Source organism: Cydia pomonella, chromosome 9, assembly GCF_033807575.1.
Source record: "Cydia pomonella isolate Wapato2018A chromosome 9, ilCydPomo1, whole genome shotgun sequence".
NCBI classification, from domain to species: domain Eukaryota; kingdom Metazoa; phylum Arthropoda; class Insecta; order Lepidoptera; family Tortricidae; genus Cydia; species Cydia pomonella.
The window spans coordinates 8,294,303-8,318,622 of NC_084711.1; the positions used below are offsets into that span (position 1 = coordinate 8,294,303).

Below are 24,320 nucleotides of genomic sequence, written 5' to 3' on the forward strand. Positions count from 1 at the left end.
ATGTGGTACTTCCGTTTGACTTCGAAACTATTTAGCTAACTAGCGGCGGAGAGTAGAGGTTTCGAGTGTGTAGACAATGTATTTACTCGTAGAAATGTACATGTGTATGTAAAAAATGTACACGACGAAAGCTGCAAAGATCGTGTCAGATATTTTTGCGGCCTTCGTTGTGTAACATATTATTGCTGGTGGTGGTGACTGTTCAATACAAGCCGATATATAGAATTGATACGAATACTTAATTTAAAAATATATGTAATGTAGGTACTCATATATTTTTTTGACAAGCTCCACAGCCCAGTCATTAAATTAGCTTTATTTGTGTTGTAACATGCGTTATAAATAGCACAAGTAAACCTATGCTAATATATGCAAGTACTCTGTTGTTCTACGGTTATTTTAAACATCCGAAAGAAACGTAATTTAGAAAGAAACGTAAGATTTCTAACGCTCAAACAAACAAGTTTAAACTATAACAAATAATCTCGGGGCACGGTAGTGCTCCCGCCAAGACGACCAAACCGAAGGGCAAGGGCACTACTTACCTTTTATCGAAGCGCTTCGTCGTTTTTAGGGTTCCGTACCGAAAGGGTAGAACGGGACCCTATTACTAGTGTTGCCAGGTGAACGGAGCAAAATTATCGTATTTGTGTTTAAATTATTGTACGTCTATCAAAAAGGCACTACTCCCAAAATTTCTTGCAAAATAAGCCTAAATGTCGAATGTATAATCAAAGAAAACGCAATTTTCGCCTACATTGCGCAAAATAGGCTTTTTATTTGTGTGTTTTTGTGATAAATATCCAAACGGTTTACAGAAAATTTGGACATTTTTGACGTAAACGAAGGAGCCAAACACCCAAAAGGTGTTCATTGTAGCCTATTTCTCAAGGATCATATTTTGCTTCAAAAACTAGACTTTTTGGGTGGCATCGTCCAAAGGCTGAAATTAACGTACTTTTGCGTACGATAATGCTCTTTGGACCGTACATCTCGCACTTGTCCGGTTTTTTTTAACCCTTATAACTTGGGCTTGGATTATACCAGATAAACAATATTCTCGGGATATAATATCAATAGTGGACTTATTAAGCATAAAAAAATTCTATTGCATAGCTCTCATACTTTAGATTTTAATCATATGTTTTTAGATATGATTAAAACTGATGATCATCAAAACTCTTAGGTTACTTCCTGAAGTCGTAGGAAGCTGAAATTTGGTATATATAGCATAGTATTATTACACAAACAACAAAAAAATTCAAAAACTGGAATTTTGTATAGGGAAGGGAATCAATAACCACTGAAACAATTTATTTGAAATTTGATATATACATATGTAGTTTTTGTTATGGGGAAGGATATAAAATAGTTTCAACCCTAAAATCACATCGTAAGGGTGAAAAGCGGGAGGAAAAGAGCGTTAGAGGGAAAAGGGGGCTGAGGTTTGTTTAGGGAATCAGTAAAAAAGCAGATTGTATAAATTGTGCCTCCAGATACGTATTTCAGGATTTTTGATACTAAATAATAAGGCTCGCACTGTCAAAAAGTTATCAGATCTCTTATAGAGCCAAGCTTCTATATAACGTTACAAAGGGCTTGTAGATTTAGATGCTTGGCTCTACAAGAGATCTGATAAGAGTTTGTGAAGTTAGGGCAACTTCAAAAACTTTAATAATAATATCATAAATACAAATTAAATACGTGCGTCTAAGTAGTTTACAAAAATAAAACAGAACCCCTAGTGTAAATTTATTCAATAGCGAAACGTGACGTACGCGTTTGCGTTAAGTCTCATTTTGTATAGGATTTAGAAACAGCGCGCCAAGCGGGACGTTTTGGAAACCCAAAATCCCATACAAAATGAGACTTAACGCAAACGCGTACGTTAAGTTTCGCTATCGAATAAGTTTACACAAGGGGTACAGTTATACTAAGGAAAGTCGTCAGTTTAACGCAACACTAACGTTGCGTGATTGCTAATTTAACTCATGGTCCTTCGAGCCGGATAACAAGAGTTTTAGAACTTCGGAATTGTCTTTCTTTTATAAACATCTAGAAATAAGATAGGTTTTAGGGTATCTTAAGGAACGAATGTCCAAATAGATTTATTATGTAAAATAACTAGTGGAATGAAAATGAAAAACATTGACTGAAACAAAATTGAAAACAAACATGAATCAAATCGAACTCTAAACACAAATAATATTTTTTGTACAAATCGAACGATTCCCTATAGATGCGAGTCAGCAAATAACTTTTCTTAGTGAATTACCGGAGGCGGTTGGCGCGGTTTCCCCTACATGATCATCGAAACACAGTAAGAAGTAAGACTGTACTAGCTTTAAGTGTTCTTAGTGCCTTTCTCCTTTGAGGAGCAAGGCGGCCCTCCCGCCGTTCTCCCTCCGTTCGAGAGGGCCATTCAGAGTCGGTTCGCGAAGCTCTCCGTGCTTGCTGCTTCAGTTTGGCGGGCTTAGCGTCAGTCAACAGTCGTGCGGTACCTATACTGCCAACCTCGCGGACACGCTTCGCGGGAACCGACTCGCGGCAACAACCGACAACCCACCCCAAAGTTTATGTGCGCGTGAATCATGTCTATAAAATCAGACTATTTGATGCTTTTACGATGGTTCATCGTAATAAATATTGCTATGGTAAGCATTTATGTGTTTTTATATAAAAGTTACTTATGAAAATTGCAGTTACTATGTAGTTTTATGGTCATACGAAATAGGTAATTAAGCATAGGACTAAACTATAATTTTTGAACAACATAGTATTTTTAAAATATCTCAAAAAGCCTGTAAGATATTTTTACACTATTTGAATTATTAGGAACGTTATTAATAAATACTTACCTATATACAATATTTCTATTTTTCTTAACTACATTAGCTATATATTTTATGGGATAGGTCTACGTTTTTTATGATTTAGGCAGGTGTGTTGTATAATCGTATAGCATAGTTATAATACGTCTGCTTATTCTAAAGTTAATACAGTTTCATGAAAAATATCAAGGAAGTTAGTGGGCAATCGTGGTTTCCTTATTGATACAACTGCTTTGCCTATCCATAAAATAATACCTCTAAATATTTACTTGCCTGATATTCAACCAGTAGGTATCAATAAACACACCTACACGATCAAACACAATAAGTAGTGACAATAAATATAAAGCTTGAATTGCTATACACTAACTTAGTACATATTTATATACCTATGTGTTTTATTACTATATCAATTTTAAGAAAAATGGCTTAATTTTCCTATGACTAGGTAAACCCAGGTACAGATCCTCTACATTTACGTATGTTAAAACTTTTTTTTATATTTCTATGAATGCTTTAAAAAATAATTTCAATAAAATGAGTAATTAATACCTGAAATACTGTCCAAAACGAATAAAATGTGCTAATATTAGTTAGATTTAATCATAGGTAGAAACAGATGACCAAACAACATTACTTTATACAAACTGATTCATTACTTTAGTGTACAAAACATAACCAGTAAATTAAATTTATAACTTTATACAAACTGATTCATTACTTTAGTGTACAAAACATAACCAGTAAATTAAATTTATCCACGCAGCACACACCGGTATAGTTACTTTTGAAACTACAAAAAGCCATTTTTTCTTTTGGCCAATTAAGTTTTCACTAAACATCTAGTTATCTACATCCTTCAGCCTACCTCCACTACCTTTAACCTAATTTTAAGTGCACTATTTTTAAATTCCAATTGGTACCAAAGTATTTAATTAGTTTCACATTCAATAAAAAAACCCGTGAAACATAAATCTACCTCCACGTTTAATTTACCTCCATCACTAATCAGGTTTTAAATGCCGTTCAAAACATTATTTTAACTCTTATCTTAACATCTAACTAAACATACATTAGTACAAAGTTACGATAACTAACTGTAATGGTTGCAACACCGTGCACCGTGTGTACTTGTACTTGCACTTGCGGTTCAAATCGAGTCTAAATCGTTCTTTAAAAGTGTACTCGTAGCTACCGGTATTTTTGTTCATTGCCGTGACGATAGAAATGAATTGAAATGATGGAATACATGCCATGCACATTTAAACTCGCCTGTTTTATCTAGTACATAAGCGATTCATCTGAGAATCATCCATTTCGATAACTGTTTATGTCGATCCTCGATATTAAAATTGGTATTTAATTTATTATAATCAATTATACACACCACTTACAGAGTAGTTTAACGCGTGATAGGCTTATACTTATTACATAAAAAACTAAACATAAGCATCAACAGTAAATGAAATATGACAATTCAATGAAAAAAGGTCTTAAAATATTTGGAAAGAAACATAACTGTCGAGTTGTATCTAACCTATGTGAATTCAGTCAACTTGCAGTTAAATTCAAGGTCATATTTAGAAATTTCTAATTTATATCATATTCATATATTCATAAAATTACCACTTTAAATGTCATAAGTGTTATATTAATAATTAAGTACATGTCAGTTTTACAATTCATCAAAATAATTATCATCAATTAGAGTAAAATAAAATAAAACAATAAACAACCCGTAATAAATAATCAATACCATTTACATGGCCAAAAATAAAACATTACATTAAAATTAAATTGAATCATTATTATTATATTCTGAGTTCTGACATGTCGAAAAATGCATTTGTAGTCAGCATTTTTTTTCAATCAGATTAAATATCTGATCATTATCAATATATAGAGCTTAGAAAGAGCTTATATTATAATGGTACAATTACAGTGTGTTGTTCGTATATGAAAACAAAACGGTTAATTAACTGATTCGGTGACCACTTTAGGCGAAAGACCCCGTGTAATTGCACCCTTAAATAAATTAACTATTAACACTATGTCTTTTACTAAAATAGGGGGGAAAAATCCGTTGTCCCTTTGTTTGGAACATAAAAATTAGACAACATTAATAAAACCGCGATGATCTCTATTTGTAAAAAAATTTTTTTAATCGTTTACCTACAGATCAGATATAAAGATCTAAACAGAAGAAATACATATACTTTTTACTAATATTATATTTATAAAGTAACGGAAGTAACTGATTTACGACTAAATTACTAAATCGATTACAATCAATAAAAACGTGTACGTTAAAAGTTTAAAAAATCTTATGGAAATCCACACGGGGGGAGGACAAATGACAAACGGAGTTCCACACCACGGAGACAACTTCTTAATACTCTCACGTACACTTATAGGCAAGTATTTGTGCTGGCTGATCTTATCCCGAGCCAAGATTCCGTATCCTGGTTTCGTAGTCATGCTCAATGACGTCATGTCGTATGCCAGTCTTCCGTCGTGCTTTCGATAAGTTATCGTCTCACCGCCAAAGCAGGCAAGGCTACGACACACGGCAGAGAACCGCTAGCCTGCCATATCAATTACTAGAGCCGCTCGGGTGCACCCAATTACGGGCTCTGGTTCACATGATTCCTATTCATCACCGTCTCGAGATTGCTTGCCGATTAAAAATCGATTTAGCACTCGGTGCAGTAAAGCATCGACAAGCAACGAGATTATGTTAATTAGGGATTATTGATAAAATTCCTGGAGGATATTCCTGACTAGATATATGCTGTTGCCTAATTTGAGAAAATTCCCGCTTGGGATTTGGTAACCATCTTCTTGACAGTCGCTGTGCTTTTAACGTCGTGGACGAGACGAGTGTCTCCTTGGACCCACAATTTGATCAAGTTGGTCTAACACATTCGTTCTACTTTACCCGTAACCCCAACCTGAAGAACCCATGAGCGAGGAAGAGGGTGTGCTGATCTGATGAGTAGTAGGTGAAAAAGTGTTGACATAGAAGAATAGACTTTTGACCACTGGCCATAGAACGGCCTATAGAGTCATTTTTTAACACCATATAAAACGCCAAAACCTTCCCTTCCATCCACAATAAACGGACTTGTATACTCTGTATCGGTAGTTTTACGATTAAGTGAGATATTTTCAAGTACGTACATAAAATGCAATTAACAGGTTATTTTGTAAAGAAATTCTAAACAACTTCTTTACGTTTCTTTATTCTTTATATAGTTTACATTAAATTACGGAAAAAACCTTATGCTTCAGTAACCTCATTGGATACAGTGCAATTATATACGAGTAACTATAACATTGATTATTTTGCTCTGCGTTAATTTTTTTATCTTCTTAACTTTACATGTTAATTGCGCGATATTAAGGAAGAAATATCAAAGCTGCTTGCTGTGTCATCATGTGTTACGCTTACGTGCGCTTACCGTAGCCGGTATTTGGCTATTTAGGTGAATCCATTTTGTCTAAGACGTAAATACCTATTAACTGTTTTGGTTGGGAAATGGCTAAGATTGTATAACGTCATATGGCGGGTAAAGTTTTTTAGAGTTCAGTACCCAAAGGGTAAAACGGATCCCGTTATTACTAAAACTCCGCTATCCGTCCATGAAAGCCATTGAAATTTTACAGATGATGTATTTCTGTTGCCGCTATAGCAACAAATACTAAAAACAAAGGCAAGGCCAACCTTTTATTTACCTTAGAAATACACATTGAAAAGGGCCTCGCAGATGTGATTTCGTCCGCGGCTAGATTAGTTCACGCTACGCCACTGTTCATAGTTAAAAAAAGTTTGTTTTAGGACTATGTTCGTGATTTTTTTCTATCGAGCGAAAGCAAAAAAATCAGCATTCTAATCGCTGAAGTCCCTAGAAAAAATCGACAAGATGTCTAGTTAAATTTTTGGCAACATTATTATTATCTCTAAAAGTGGTACGATTTTTCAAAAACTGCGCTCTCTGATGAACCTACGGCACCTTAAACGTATAAACCTCGGAACCTATTAAAATTCACTTGCAGCTAATTAACTAACAATTACGCATCACACTTTATAATTTTCTCATAAGTATCAGCACTGGCCGACAAAAATCATAAACTTTTTACATATTTTTACGTTATTGTGAATCAACATCAACTTATTAATTATTCTTATAATTTTATTACCTAGCTTATAGCTATCACTACTTAATTTTACAGCGCATTGGCGCCCCTTAGCTGTAAATGCTGTAAAATTGTATTTCAATAAATATCAATGTCAGTGTCAATAGTGACGTTTCTTCAAACAAAAACGTCACTTTTCACGTCGACGTCACGTAGAATTTTAGACCCAATATTTGATGTATCTTAATGTTCGAATCGGGCCGTAAGAGGCTAATTCAATGAAAACTAAATTGCATTCATAATGTGATTATATTCGTAATACGTTGAAAGTAGTAAATAACGTTAAATTAGGTAGAGTTTATTTATTTCACTTTATCCAGCTGCTAGTAATACTGATAAAGAAAGTTACACGTAAATTGATAAACGGAACACTTTCCTTTACTATACATATTAAAGTTACGGAAATAATTGAATTTCACAACAGCTTGACATATTGCATATTTGACTATCAGATAGTTTTTTCAGAGCTTAATGGTTGTAAAATAATGACAATAAAATAAACTATTTTCATTTAACACACTAGTCCTCTGTAGAGCTTGTAGTTTTCAGGGGGCCTAGCGAAGATGACAGTAGTTGCTAGAGCCCATCTAAGCTTACTTTGCATCATAGAGAAATAAGTATGGATAGAGTGATAACTCCATACATCATGCATGCATGTTTTAGTGTGTAAGTTAGTTTTAATAGAATCTTATGTACATTTTACTCTGTTTGTTCTCCTAATACATAAAATAAAATAAAATTAGTGTTCTTACCAAAACGCGGGTTATTTCGTAGTCACACATAACATCTAGCGTCAAGTAGATGGATTTATCAGTACCGCTACTTGACACCAGACGTCGCGAGTATCGCGACTGACGAATAATGTATTGCTAAAGGCCGACCAGCAAAATATGATCATTATCAAGAGGGCGCTGTTGTATAGGGTGACAGAACAATTTAGTATGAAAAAATTTAGTTCCAATGAAATTCCGTAATATGGCGCGTGATCATATATTACTGGTCAGGCTTTAAAACAATTTACAACTAAGTAATATTACACGGAGAAGGACCTGAAAATAGAGTTCCGGTTAATCCGGTTATAATATTAGCTGAAAATTGTTGAGCATTAATTAAACTTTACGTTTGTCGTGACATCTATTGTCAAGTAGCAGTACTGATAAATTTGCTACTTGACGCTAGATCTCGACTACGAAAATAACCCGCGGTTTGGTAAGAAAACTTATGTAATATGCTTACTTACTTCTTTCTTATTTCCCTATGCTTTGCATCGACTTGAACAGAAGAAACTGAGATGGTGTCATTATACCCCTTAAACTTTGACATTGATGACCGGTCTAATACATGGAAATCGTAAAAAAGGTGCTGCCTTACATCAAATGAGGTACCTAAGTAGTTTTGTAGTGATGAAATACCTAGTAGTTCAATTCAAATCCAAGATTTCCACCTCGAAAGCCCTTAGGATCATTGTGTATATAATATACAGTACTGTCAGGAGAATTGTTATAACTCGTATCTCTTATATTATTATATCTTTGATGGACCACAGGCGTGTCCTCTGAATCCACAGCACTTCATTAGCGGCCAGCGAGTGTGGTAGCATTTCTTCGTCTACCGGAGCAGGCAGGTCGAAATCGTCATCTGATGGTGGATCATCAATGAATGGTTTTTCATTGTCGGCACACATCTCCGATCTGGTATATTCTCGCAGTTGCAAACAGCTGCGCATTTGAGTGCTGCTTTCCTGCAACCACAACTGCTGGTAGATACAACCTTTTTTGCAGTTACAGTCAGGTAGTTCAAAATTTTGCAAAACTTTGAGAAGTCGTAGAAACTACCTATTTGGCTTATTAAGACTATTAAGACTATATTGTCAATTAATTGCAACTTTCATCTTGAAAGTGTGCATGGTGACTTTTGCCGTAACTCCGATTCTCGGTGGAAAATTTTGTACAAAAACTGAAAAAAGTTCCAAAATTGTATGGATTTTTATGTATTTTTACAATAATCCCAAGGGCTTTTAAGGTGGAAAACTTGGATTTGTTATTACCATTTCATCCCTACCAACATATTAAAATCATTTGATGTTAGGTATAATGTAACATCTGCCATTCCGATTTTTTTTTACTTTTCGTTTGGAGTTTGTCGATGTACAGTCAAGGTATTAAATATCGATACACACAGACACACAAAATATATACACACTACCTTAATATAAAGGCAAAAAGGTGTATATATTTATGATACTTTGGGCGTATCGATATTTAATACCTTGACTGTAAAGATTGTCATCTTGGCCAAAAGCCTCTAGTAGTGAAGTAGAGTAATATGATCCACGTCAAACCGATATACAAAAGCTAGATTCTCACTCATACTCATACTGGGTAACAGGGATGGCAACACTAGCCGGTAATTGGGTGCTTCGCTCCCGGCGTTCCCTAATTGCGGACGCGATTCCCACGCGAGCGGATAGATGCGGCATTAGGTAAACTTATAGATCATTTACCTTTAGACGGAGCAGTTAAGGTGACTCGCGTTTTCCAGGCATTGATGCGCTTGTATTAAAATGAGAGCGAATTACGAATTACTCATTCCAGTTGCGTTTATTGATGAACCCTCGACTATAATTTCTAGAGTATTTAATTTCCATGATCTTTTAAAACTTGAAATTTTCTGTAACATAAACATCTAAAGTTGCTTACATTAAAAAAAATCATTTTCGGGCAGCTAAATAATAAACAACTATCTCAAATATAATCATTGTTTAACTCAATGAGTTTGATATGGGGTACAGTCAGCGTCAAATACTTTGTGGCAGTCAAAGTGGCCAAATAGTTCGGTACACCGAACTAAATATATTTAAGACCAAAATGTACAAATGAACATGATTCAATGGAATAAATGATATCATATGATATGATATGATATGATATATGGTGTACCGAACTATTTGGCTACTTTGGTTGCTACAAAGTATTTGACGCTGACTGTACCTTTGCACAAAACGTTGAGAGATGCATCGGATTAGGTATAAGCCAATTCGAGTTTTAGTTAGTTGATCTGTTTCAGACGTGATATTGATCTGTCAGTGTCAAAAGTAACGTTTCTGATCGAAGAAAGGACACTTTTGACGGGCAAATCAGTATCATATTGGAAACAGATCTAACAATTAAAATTCGAATTGGCCTTTTAGTCCGGCCCGTGGCGTAGTGTTATATTACAAGTAAAATATTTATTTTAAATATGCTTCATAATGCGGAGTCTTTGGGGGTAGTCTCTAGTTTCTGAGCTACAGTTGATTATTAGATGAGCAACCGCCTAAAGAAATCACCACTGCAATGTGAATTTTCTCTATTATACTTTAAGGTCGCTTTTTGATCCGATTAAATTCCACCGTATGAATTGCAAGTACACGTAACTTTAATCCAAATTTCGTGATCGTAGGTGGGCTTCAAGCAGTCGGATGCAATAGTTAGCAGTAATAGTTAGGTGCGCATTACTAACTACTGAGGAACAGATTGAATTACCTACCTACGGACCGACATGGAACTTTGTGACAGTGACAATTATACTAAGACGTAAATTACAGTTGGCATCAAAAGTAGCGTATCGGACTATGCGTCAAGTGTTTTATCTTTCTATTGCTTAACAAGTAAATTAATTATAAAAACACAAACCCGGCTGCTTTTGACTAGTTTTCATTTGATACTCATATTGCAAGGAAAAAAAAACACCCACCCCCTTTTTTCATATGCGGACGTTATATTCCAAATGTATATACCTAGCCTGATGTCACTACCATAATTCGGACGAATTCAACGACACCTCATATGCCATATACCGTTCAGCCGTTTGGGCGTGCCAAAGAAATGGACATAAATACATACATACGCTCGCTGCGATAGTTACTTCTGAACGCGAACTGTAGAGATACAGTGTTTTTTAAATACAACCGCATAATGAAACGAAGCACATGAGTCACATGTCGTATGTTTTAGTGTTACTAAACGATTTTTAAATACATTTTAAATTTAGCTTTAACGTAAAGAGCGTAGTTAATTTTTTTTTCGAGCGGTAATATATAATATTGAGCAGTAATCATTTGTGACAGTAGTGGCGTCGCGTCAGTACCTAGTGTGATGTTTTGTATGAAACCAAAGTAGTGATGATACATTGCTTGCGGAATAATTTTGTAAGGTAAACTTAAAGTCGTACATTTTTAGTTAAATAAATGTAGGTTAGTTTCATCAGGACAGGAGTGGTTAGTGTATAACCAACGCGAAATACCTATGTGGTCGTATCAAAAACACAGCTGTATATTTAATTTTGTAAGGGAAAATAAAAATCGTAAATTTTTCATGAACTAAATGTAAGTTTCATTAGGACCTACACCAAACTACCCGTGAAATATGTAGCCGTATCAAAAACACACGCTGTATATTCTATTTAGTAAAGTATTCGAGGATGGCAGATAGTTTAGGTACAGCGCCATCAGACACATTGGAGCGGTCAAGACGCTTAAAAATATCTGAACAAGCTTCTAATGTCAAGGCATTAGAGTGCAGATTCTTTTATCGAGTTGCAAAACCAGGGATTTCGCTTTTCTTTTTCAGATATGTTTTTCAGAAACAAAACCTGTAAAGCATTTGTAGTGCTAACTCTTTTTCATAAAATTATTAATGGTTTTGTAGGATATTTAATATAGTGTACCTGTGTTTACGTTAATTTAGCACTTAAGTGTCTATATCTATATCTCATATATTTATTATATGATCGCGCCTGTCCCATAAGCATAATACAGTAATAAGATTTATTGTTGTTAAATAGATTCAAGCAAAGGCATTCAACCGTATCTTTAATGTTTTCATTCCATTTAACGACCTTTATGTGCGATAATTACTGTTTTTATACGCATGTTACAAGTTTATAGCACATTTTATGCGTGCGTAATGCCCGTTCACATCTAATCCAATAGCATTCCCAGTCCAGTGATCGAAACCAGGGTGTAACAACGAAACCGGGAAAGATCCCCGATTTTTGAATTTCGAGTGCTCGATTTCGTACTAACTGCACAACTAGGCTTCTACTAATACTTATAATGGAAAACGAGTTCTTAATACCACTAGAATGTGAACCAGCACTGGAATATACTCATTCCAATGAGTAGGTATTCCAGTCCAGTGACTGGATTCACGGTCTACTTTTTGATTCCAGATCGCCCAATCGATCACGAGCAGTCAACCAGTTCACAGTTATCCATATTAGCTGCCTAAGTTATATAATAAATAAAATCTGATTCAACCAATATCTCCCGCCAGTCACAATCAGGTATATGTGTTTTCATTTTACTCATAACTTATACGTACAGTGTACACGCTTTCGGAGAGTTCGCATTCGCATCAGTCAAATAACGCTTACTACTAAGTAAATTTTACCAGTTCTTCGAGTAGTTAAACTTGTACAACTACCTAACTATTTAATTTTGTAAATGTAGGTAAGTACCAACTTGTTAACTTAATGGCGATAAAAATTAGTCATTCTGAAGGCTTAGCATAAAAGCGCCGCAACAGTAGTCACCTACGAGATATTGTCTGTCCCTCTCTTATGAATAGGTACAGTTAGAAAAACAGGGTAGTCTATCTAGCATGTGTGATACTATTGCGGCGCTCCTGCACTTACTCTACTAGAATCGAGAATTCTCGATTCTGAATAAACCCTTTATATATACACAGTTTCAATTATCAAGAAATACGTATTCGTATAGAATGCGTATTCAGATATTTTTGAACAACTCGGCTGCTCCGATATATCTGCATAGTGACGACTTTACCGAAAATTACGGTACACTGAACGTTAGATTATACATTAGATTTGTATCAAAACGTAGTATTAGTAGCAAAAACTTAATAACTCAGCCGGTGTCGGTGACAAGTGAACTGCGTGAGTAAAAGCTTTTGACATTAGACTTAACCTTATTCTCAATAAGTCAGTAATAACAGACGTTACGTACGATCGCGGTGATAACGCCATTTGCTTAATTTAACCTTAATTGTTCAAGAGTATAGACAAGTAATAATTACTTAGTAATGCATCAATACTGCGCTGTGATTAAAGTACATATATTATTAGTAAATAAGTACGTAGTGTTGATGGGAAAATGACCATGTAGAGTAGGTATCTATGGATTATACATACCTTACATACCTGGCTTGTACACATGTATGGCTGTAACTGAATACTTCAGTTATGTTACTTTCAAACAGGAGATCATATGTTCAAATAGTGGTCTGTAACCATGAGTTTCTCATTATTTTCGAAGTATGTAAAGGTGTATATGTGAATGTCTTTAATTCGCACTAAACCTAAGAGCAGGCGTTATATAAGTAGTACCCATACTATATAGTACCCAAGCCAGCTCAATAAAAATAACATAGTAATCATTATAAAGTTACAGGCGTCCATAGGCTACGAACAGAGACGGTACGTCTAGGGGCGACGTGGGCCACCACTGCCGTCCTCGCAGTCCGAAGGGCCTCGCGCCTCAAATACATATAGTAACTGGGAGTAACGTAAAAAAATATTTATTATTTCTTGCGCCAACAGAGGGCCTCGCTAAATGTACCTTGCCCAAACCAAATTTTGTCCTTGCCCTGCCACTGGCTACGGAGCCTGCTTACCATCAGGCAGGCCGTATGCTTGTTTACCACCGACGTAGTATTAAAAAAACAACTACATAACATTAAAATCTCCCAAGTGAAATATTGAACGAGTGCGGCGTGCGGCTTTTCTGGTAAACTCTATCGGAAACCGCACTATATTATCTTCATTCAGTGTTAACCTAATTCAATTCCGATATACAACAATCAAATTCTTATTAACCTTGTTAACCAACTCATGCGTAACAAAACATATTAGCCAACTCAAATGATATCACGCACGTAGCGATTGGTATCAACATCTACTAGAAAAACGGTCTGAGAAAGTGATTTGCAAAAAAACATACAAGAAACCATATCATATGTGTTTTGCGTCGTCACACGGTCAATAACCCGATCCAATTATCGTTGCATAATAGGTTCTTTTTTTACAGTGATTAGATTGGTTTTTTCAAGCGCGAAGCAATTTATGATATAGTATCTTCCTCCAGATAGTGTCAGCTCGTATTTATTAAGTAGCAGTTACTTGTTATTTGTCTTGGAGAACAGATAGTCGGCTTACGAATGCTAAAAATGCTGACTTGGTGCTTTTTTAGAACATCTTTGGCAAATAGAGATTATTTGTACGACACCAAGATATAAGTTGTCTGTTGGAAAGAGGGTCAGATATAATGGATACTGTCAACAACACCTATAATCCTCTTCGAAAACTTTTTAGCTACCATGCTGATGTATAGATTACGAGTAGTTAGTGTAGTGGAGTGTATGTACATATATCGCTAACTACTAGTTCTTTTTAAAATTAGGGATTGTACAATTTAATGGAATTATGGCATATTATCTAACTTATACATTGGAACAGTAATTAAGTTATGAAGGACCTTGTTATTTTACTCTCAGGATTGTTCATACTCGTATGTTTATAAAGCAAGACAAAGGGACAAAGGTACAGATTGTTATAAAAATACGGAACCCTAAAAACGAAAATATTTTAAAGCCCGTCATAAGGCATATTTTTTCAATGCATGTTTTATCAATAACAACCACTTATATATAGTCATTCAGTCTGTCATTTTATTAATTGATTACAGAGTGCTTAGTCAACGTGCCAATCGTTAACGCTACGTAGCGTAGCGTAGTCATCTCTCTATCACTTTTCCGTATTAGTGCGACAGTTGGGTTTCTTTCGTTACCTTCTTGGCTATGGACCCAGAAGTCTCTATTTTTATAGATGTATAGATAACCCCGAGTTAGTAGAATGATGCAAGTAGGCCTTATTCGCTTACCACAATACTCACATATAAACAAAAAATAATAGAAACAATAGCAGCACCAAGTAAAAAAAAAGCATCAAAAAAAGGTAGGTAGGTTTGCCCAATTTTGAACCGTCCCGGTTTTTAAATATTACAGACAACCATATATTATTTCTTAAGTACTTAAGTTCTTTAGTTTAATACATGCGTGATTATAGATGCATCACAGGGGTTAATTTTTAACCTTTACTTAGTTCCATTACTTATTATACCTATTCAGTAGGTAGTTTTGTCTGCCATTTGTACTTCTTAAAATAATTAATTGCCACTAAAGACTGTTTTTTAGTTTCATTAGAATATCATCTCATCTCACCTAGTCCTTAGTAAAAAATCTCACTGAATAAGTTAATCTATTTGAAGATCTAATCTCAAATAGGCAGTCGAGGTACAATGAACTGTTTAACGCGGAACTAATTTCGATTCGCCATTTTCTTGATACAATGTCTATTGTGGTCAACAAATTAGGTCCAGGTGTGTTATTGCAAACGTTTACCGAGCTGAGGAGGCCAATTCGAATATCACTATCATAACGCTCGCACCACCAGTCGCATCAATAGGCGTACGAGCAATAAACTGATTGAGATCATTTTATTACAGTTCGGATAGGTCTCTACTGTCTCTAGAGTCTAAGTCCCAGATATAGTGGTTCTCTGAGCGATCAGTAAGTAATATTAGTACCTAAGTAGGTATGCAAGTGTTGTCCGATTCATTCCCCAGCGTGTTTAGCGTAATGTATGTTTCGATATCGATTACTGATGACGGAGATAAGTATTGTACATTACCTATTCATTTGCAGTGTATGAACCTGTCTTTAGAATACCATTTTATCCGATTCACGATTGCAATCGACGCTTGAGATAGATTAGAAGATCTATTCAGTAAACCATTCCACTCTTTCATTAATAGATATTTACTGGACGAATTATTAATTATAACTAAATAGCACGTAGGGTTATCAAAGCAACCTTATGGTATTTTTACGCAGTAAGTTTTGTATGAGACTAATATATGTGCCTAGGTAATTGTCCGACTAAAGATGATGACCACAACAACCAAGGGCCTGCATATTATAACAATAAACTAATCTTTACTAAGCAGAATACCTACCTACATCTGCGAGCAAGCTATAAAGACATATATACCTACCTACATACACATGTAATCGTGCCTGTTTCCCGGAGGGGTAGGCAGAGAGAGACCGCGGATACTATAGAAATATTGGAAAAATTCACCACTTATATGTTCAAGACTCGAAGTTGCGACCTTTCAGAACACTGGTCCGATCATTCTTAAGCAACTGAGCTAGCGAAGCTACCTGTTTACACGCTTTAAAGAAGCGAATAGTGACATCCACCGTCACAGTGTTTTTGCAAGCAAATAAGCTTTAATATAATAAAAAAAAAAATATTACATTCTTATTGCAGTGGTACGTAATCATATCTCAGAATGACATTCTTCTATATGCCAATACACATTATTTTGACTCGCCGTTTGCTAATCAATCTAATCGTCGCTCGTCCAGTTATGTATGAAGATTGAAGAATAAGATGGCCGAGTGCCGTCCGACAATCGTGCCGAACACGATACGTGTTATTTGAGTCATCCTTGATTCTAACTTCAATCCACGTTAGTAATTTTATAGTTTTCCAATTACCTCGTTTCACACTTGCGTTAACGGTAACGCGCGTGTTATCAATAGTAACGCAGTTCTGACCGTAATAGATCACTGATGTTTGCGGTCTGGTATCTAAATTGTTTTGGGCGTGGAGCTACATAGAATAACTATCATCCTGCGGTTTATGCTGAATTAAACATTATTTCCTTGTCAAAAATTTTAAATTTGCATGCAGTAATACACGTCTCTTCATAACTTGTGTCAATCGACACGTAGCACGTAGGCCCGTTGGTTGAATGAAGTATTCCACAAATTTTGCTTATTAGTATGGGCACTAAGCCCTTGCGTTTTCGGGCCAAATGGGACCTTCGAAAAATGTGTAAAAATATATTAACACATATTTAAAGTAATAAGCATACTTAAAGTAATAAACTAGCGCTGGTGGCCTAGCGGTAAGAGCGTGCGACTTGCAAACCGGAGGTCGCGGGTTCAAACCCCGGCTCATACCAATGAGTTTTTCGGAACTTATGTACGAAATATCATTTGATATTTACCAGTCGCTTTTCGGTGAAGGAAAACATCGTGAGGAAACCGGACTAATCCCAACAAGGCCTAGTTTACCCTCTGGGTTGGAAGGGCAGATGGCAGTCGCTTTCGTAAAAATTAGTGCCTACGCCAAATCTTGGGATTAGTTGTCAAGCGGACCCCAGGGTCCCATGAGCCGTGGCAAAATGCCGGGACAACGCGAGGAAGAAGATTTAAAGTAATATGCATATTACGGGACGCTTCAACAAACAGACTAAGTATCTACTTACTGTATATATATATAATGGTACGTAGATACTTGAATTAATTACCCTGATAACCTTTTATGGTTAACATATTTTTGTAATCGAGCAATTAACTATTGCGCAACTTGAATTAATGAGTAAGTAGGTATGTAAATATAAGAATACATCTTTATTTGAACTTCTATACAAACAGCTTGATGGATTCTAATTTTAGCGTGAGGTAAATTATTTGGTGTAGTGTTTTTAGGCTTGTCTCCGCTATGATATTATGATTCTTCAAAGGCTGTAATAATTATGGTAAGGACAATGCTGCGAAGACAGGCATATAAACTTGTTGGTTGGGAAGAGATGTTTAATGTAGGTCGTTAGCTAAAGGTCCTGACTTTTCTTTCAGACAATCTTACCTGTAGTGCAAAATAGACAACCATCTCTTTTATTAATGGATTTTTTACAGTTAATTTCCAATGCGAGGGCAACTCTGTCTATAAGGGCATGTTTCACAATGTGCAAGTAAAGTATTTGATAACCTTATCTAACCTTAACAATACTTAGCACTTTATCTACCAGTTAAGCTTATTAGAAGATTGTAAACGCCGACGATGACTTTATTCGTCAGATAAGTGGCAAGTAGCTTATTCGGACTTAAACATTGTGAAACAGGCCCTAAGTATTGTCTTTTCACGGTTAAACTACATACATACGTTATTGATGAAGTACCTAGGTTAGGTTACTTTTGCAATACTATCATTAGGCGGAGACTGCGTACCACAAGGCGGGCCGCATGGTTATTTGCCACCGAAATAGTATTTATAAAAATCACCTAGCAAATACTCAATCCCACGAATACTCAATGCACATCTAGTAAAATATAAATAACTGCTGCTATACAATAATAAACAATTAACAAATTTACAACACACAGAGCTAGACCTTAAGTACCGACTCGCTATCAAGTCGTTTAGGGCATGGCATGGCACATAGTGAATGGCTGCCTACGAGTTCCCATTGCTCACCTAACATTTAATAGGACATCTTTAAATCTTACTGCAACGAGATAAGGTCCATCAATGGCCAGCGCCTGTTGGTTAGAGTCGAACGCTTCATCTAGTATAAGTGCGCTCTCCAATCCTGCATAGTTATATGAATCCTGAGGTCATATTTCTATTGGTTTTGGGTTTAGTAATAAGAATATACGGCCTGGTCAGTGGTACCGTTGCACCGTCAATGGTCCGGGTCGTGCCTTCGACCCCTCGTGCCCTATCGATCCATATACTAGGCCCTCCAGCCAATAAACTACAACTTTCCCTTGGTCTAACAGCTACGTGCAGTAAGAAGATTCATGTTTCTTGCAAGTTGAATTTAAGTGTGTGAAAAATATGCTTTTTAGGGTTCCGTAGCCAAATGGCAAAAAACGGAACCCTTATAGATTCGTCATGTCCGTCTGTCTGTCCGATTATGTCACAGCCACTTTTTTCCGAAACTATAAGAGCTATACTGTTCAAACTTGGTAAGTAGATGTATTCTATGAACCGCATTAAGATGTTTACACAAAAATAGAAAAAAAAAACAATAAATTTTGGGGGTTCCCCATACTTAGAACTGAAACTCAAAAAATCTTTTTTCATCAAACCCATACGTGTGGGGTATCTATAGATAGGTCTTCAAAAATGATATTTAGGTTTCTAATATCATTTTTTTCTAAGCTGGATAGTTTGCGCGAGAGACTCTTCCAAAGTGAAAAAATGTGTATCCTCCCCCCTGTAACTTCTAAAATAACAGAATGAAAAATCTAAAAAAAAATATATGATATACATTACCATGCAAACTTCCACCGAAAATTTGTTTGAATTAGATCTAATAAGTAGTTTTTTTTAATACGTCATAAATGGTACGGACCCTTCATGGGCGAGTCCGACTCGCACTTGGCCGCTTTTTTTTTAGAATAGAATAGATTAGAATTTCTTTATTTGCCAGAATACGTATGGTACAAGATGATAACAGAAAAGGTTTTACATGTAAGTATCAGTATTTAGTCGAATACACGACATGCAAATAATTGATAAGTTTAACATAAAATAAATCAATATAGAAAAATTAAGAAAATAAAACAGTGGCTAAATTTTTCATAGTTATAGTTAAAATGAAATAATAGAATGTCCAAGAATAAATAAAACTAACATTGATAAATTAAAATTTCATCATTTTAAAGGAGCAGCGGCTAAATTTGGCAGTTAACTATCCATATAAAGTCGACACTTGTCAAACCTAGGATGCACATTACACAATTTGTCACTTTAGCAAGTCGAATTGTCCCCCTGTTTGTCGCCTAAAAAATTATCAATTATTACATAAGTTTTTTTGTGGATGGTAGTTGGTTAGTATATTATTAATGCATTGTCATCGGATCTATGTATAATAATATCCTTACCTCAACTTAATCCAACCACCGGAAGGGCGTGAAAATCTATTCTCTAGATTTTATTACAGAGGGTGGTAAAATTTAAGTTACCAAAAGGCTTGTAAAAACACTCCATACCCGTGTTACGAATGAGTATATATAATACAGGTAATAATCGCTTCTCATAGGGACGAAATGCTAAATGTAGTGAAAGGGTTGAAGTATTGCAGGCGATCAAAATCCCTCCTGCCCTTATTAAGCCGTGGTATTGTGTCAACTTGCCCATTCTTAGTGTAATGTTGATTGAACTGTTCGGCTTACCACTTTTTGCGGGATGCTTTTGTTTAATCCTGTGTTGGTTTAGTTTTTGTCGCCGGTTTAGTTTTTGTGAATGGCGTTTAATTAAATAAGCGTTACATAGCGACAGCCGGTGTCGCAGACTGATAGCAAAAAGTGACTTATAGCGATTTATGAGACAAACGGATGACCAGGCGATACGGTTGCTGGAGACATTCCGAGAATTCGATGGCAATCTCTCGCCTGAGTTTCATTGAACGAGAGTGTAAACAGTATTCCTACGTTTATACGTATAATAACATAGGTACAAAGAACATTGTTAAAATATGATACAAACTAGCTTATTTCATAAACCTACTACAAACTTTGCTTGAGACTGTGGACAAAAGTTGATTTTCCGAGTTTCATTGGTCACTAAAATATTAATATGTATTTTACATGTAAGTCGGGCACGACATGGTTTTAAAGTCATTGTCGGAGCATTCTTAGAGTATCACAAAGGAGGTCCATCGCAAAATAGATTTAAAAATAAAACTTCTAATTAAAAAAAAACTCTTTTATGGGAATATTGTCACCCCGGCATCGAACATCACTCTGACATTTTGTGAACTCAACCGTGACAAATAGGTAGCGTTGTATCAATGATTATCATATTCATCGTGCTGATTAATAATTAACACAATTACTTTAAGTCGGACAAAAAGCCGCGTTACAGTTAGCCAAGGATTTTGAACCGTTAAGAAGATTTTAAAGTTCTGGGTTAAATTGTTACAACTCTCGTTTAATTTGTTTGTTGTTGAGTATTATCTTGTTAGTAATTGTTGCTTCGTTCAGGATGCGTTTAAGTTCTTAGAAGACTTGATAAATAATGTTGAAGTTTAGAAAATGGGATTAGGTCCTAGGTTTTGTTTCATACCAAGCTCGAGCAGGGCCCGGCTAGTGACGTCGAACTGACATTTAAGTAACATAAAATATAAAAATCAAATATTTATCTATTAATGTATAAATAATTAAATGACCCAAGACCTGGGATACCTCTTTTTAGACATACTTTTTTAAGAGGGATAATTGTTGTTTAACCGCTCATGCTAAAGCCGAGAAAGCGAAAGATTCCAACATTGAACCACGAGCGTAGCGAGGGATTCCTTAAATGGAATCCTCAGCATTGCGAGGGTTTCAAGGCACGAGGGTTAAACAAATTTTGCCACCGAGGTAAACACAGAGTTCACCACACCAGTGCGACGATAATACTAACTGTAATATATCAAATGAAATGAAATCCAAATGAACGTTATTAAATATTATCATTTAAAATCATAATTTAAAAGTCAATCTAGCCATAAATTGTCAGATTTATTCGCCAGACATATCTGCCAGAGAGATCTGTTTGATATAGACCTATCCCTAGCTTGCTTAGTCTTGAGAAGTATGACACATATTATAGGCTGATAATGATCATAGTCATTAATCATAGTAGATTTAATTTAATGTTGGTTATAATATGTATGAAACTGTCATCGGCTAAGACTAATATTTGAATAATAGGAAGACAACTTAGGGGTGTAGAACACAGTTAAGTAAGAGCTGTGTATCGTATCTTGTCATTCAAACATCTCAAATATCGGACCTTGTATGATTCCAGAAATCGATGTTGTTTGTAATACGCGGTCGAGGGTGGCGAGGGTGGTCACCCCTCTATAAATCACTGTCCGAATTACAGCGGTACTATAATATTCGTAATCCGGTGGTTGGACATGCGGTCGGAATGGGACACCATCGCCCACAGCGGGGTCACCCTACACGGATCAGAAATTAATTGAAATTTGAAATGATTTGTCATTGTTGATTTGTTAATTGTGTTAGTGAATAACAACGTAGTAACACTTGTTAATATTAAAATTGACGGAGAAATAAAGATGTTTATTGTATGCTTTAAATTAAAGTAGTAAAAAATGCAAATACCAAACGATTTTCTTTAGTGTACCTTATAGAATTATACATGTCTTCCTACTACTTACTCTACAACACATAAACATATAGAATATAGTTCTATGTAGTTACCTAACGAATTTCTTACTAATTCCTACCAGTGTGGCCGATTATAGACCGCCGGCCAGTCATCATCGTCAGTCATCGTCTCCTGGCTGATACTTTGTCAGATGGTAGTTTAGATGCTATCATGAATTAAATACCTACCGTTCTATAATAGAGCCTCTATTTAAGTAGTGTATAAGTTATAACTATGTAGGTTATAAAACTTATAAATGGGAAGAACACAACATGTTAAAGAGCGCTTAATTCGCCAACACACTGTCTTCAGTTTGGCGGAATATAATGTAAACACCATCTAAGTTTTCTGTGATAAAAAAATAATACTAGGCCGCCGGTTGTATCGCGGTGGAAAAACCGTTAGTTGATGACATTAAACATGTAAAAATTTTTTTTTTCAAACATCGATTGATATTGTGTTAGATGATAGTTTAGATGCTGTTTTAAATAAAACAACCGTCAGCCGGTTGTATTGCTTTGGAAAGATCGTCAGCTATTCACATGAAGATGTAAAAAATACGCGCGTTACCACTTTATGTTCGCAAAGTATGCGTAATGTGTAAACTGTGTAATGCGTTTATTTGAAACGCCAGATGGAATGCTACATGCAAAGCTTCATGATTTTGTTATACTATCATAAAAAGTAAAGCTTATTTTGTATATGTTCATACGACCAGCTGACGTTCTTAGCACCGCGATACAACCGGCTAATATTTTTTTTAATTAACAATAGCATCTGAACTATTATCTGACAAAGTATCAAACGGGAGGCAATGACAATTTTTTTTGTGTTTTGGTGGCTGCCATTTCTCAACCCACCAACGGAGCGGCAGCTGACGTCCACGAGGGTTCATTATACATAGCCGTTAACCACTATACGAGTTTTCGCCCGGGAGGTGATTGGTCATAGAAATCTGTTCCTGGCTCGCGGTCTATTAGTGTGTATAGGTACCCGACATTATAAGTCGTGTCGTGTATTATAAACTGCACAACAAATTCGGTAATACAGTCGTGTAGGTCCCTCATAGTAAAGCATTAACGTTAATACCCCATTATGTATAGAGTCCGAGCGAGTTAGGGAAAGAAGATCATGTAGGCAGCCGCAAGCCGCAAAAGGGTCCCAAATAATACGAATATTTTGCTCCGTTTCGAATGTTTGTAACTGGCCATAATAATAGTGTTCGTGTTTTGATTTATAATGGCGATGTTCAGTTATTCTAAGCAAAAGAATGCGCTTTACATCATAATAAATTCCAATACACTTTACGGTACGAACTATTTATTAACTTTCGATTTTATCTTTAAGTTTGCTTTTACGGTAAAACCAATACGACCAGTACCTATTTTATTTTCGTAAGTACCTAGCCGTACTTAAGTGTGAAGAGTTTCACGGAACTGGTAGGTTTTATAACAAAATCAGCATCAGCGGTTTCTATAAGAACGCTGGTACCGACGGGAAAAGCCACATCATCCTTTTGAAAAATAGCTTCTTGAGTAAGTGCCTTACTGTAAGGCTTTTCTCTTCAGCATGTTTAAAATAGAATAAGTCGATCGTCTAGACGGGTCGGAGGGTGCGTGCCCCGGGGAGATAGGAAAATTGTAAAGCAATAAAATAATATTCAATCTACTTCACAAATAGCTCGTAACTTGTAAAGGAATGAGGGAGTGCCGGCAGGACTTAAGATCCTGATCTTGTTAGCGCGAGTGGAAGAATGAGACATGTGCAGTCTGATTTATTTATGTACGGAAATATCTTTTAATAGATTTAATGCTGGGCCGCTTTGACTTTCTTTTTATTTAAAGTATAATGGTGTAAATTAAGCTTTTAACCATCTCGTCTGATCTTTGAGACACGATGAAGTTGATAAAGTGAGTACGTAACGCGAGTTATTTTTGCGTAAGGCATTAAATTTGCCTATTTGATTCTGATTCCAACTTACTATTGATATTCAATATTTCAAAGAAAAAACCTGAAAGCTTATAACTCTTATAAGTACTTACTAAAATTTTCACAATCAAAGTAAACATGAACAAGGTAGGTAAATTATTCTAGTCTAGTCTAGGTGATTTCACGTTATATTCCGATTCTACGATAAGGGGAAAGTTGCAATCATTTTTCGCTGCGCGTTGCATTTTCACTCAGTCGTGCTAGACGGACCTGGTAATATAGGAGAAA

General features: G+C 35.7%; 1 protein-coding gene across 2 annotated transcripts in view; it reads left to right on the forward strand.

The window, feature by feature from the left end:
• Window positions 1-323: 323 nt before the first annotated feature.
• LOC133521254 (uncharacterized) overlaps window positions 324-24,320 on the forward strand; it is a 69,747-nt gene continuing 45,750 nt past the window's right edge. For both annotated transcript variants that reach the window (XM_061856110.1, XM_061856111.1), the window contains exon 1: window positions 324-2,654. In XM_061856110.1, the coding sequence (XP_061712094.1) occupies window positions 2,592-2,654 (63 nt within the window). In that variant the 5' untranslated portion in view covers window positions 324-2,591. The remainder of the gene's footprint in view (window positions 2,655-24,320) is intronic.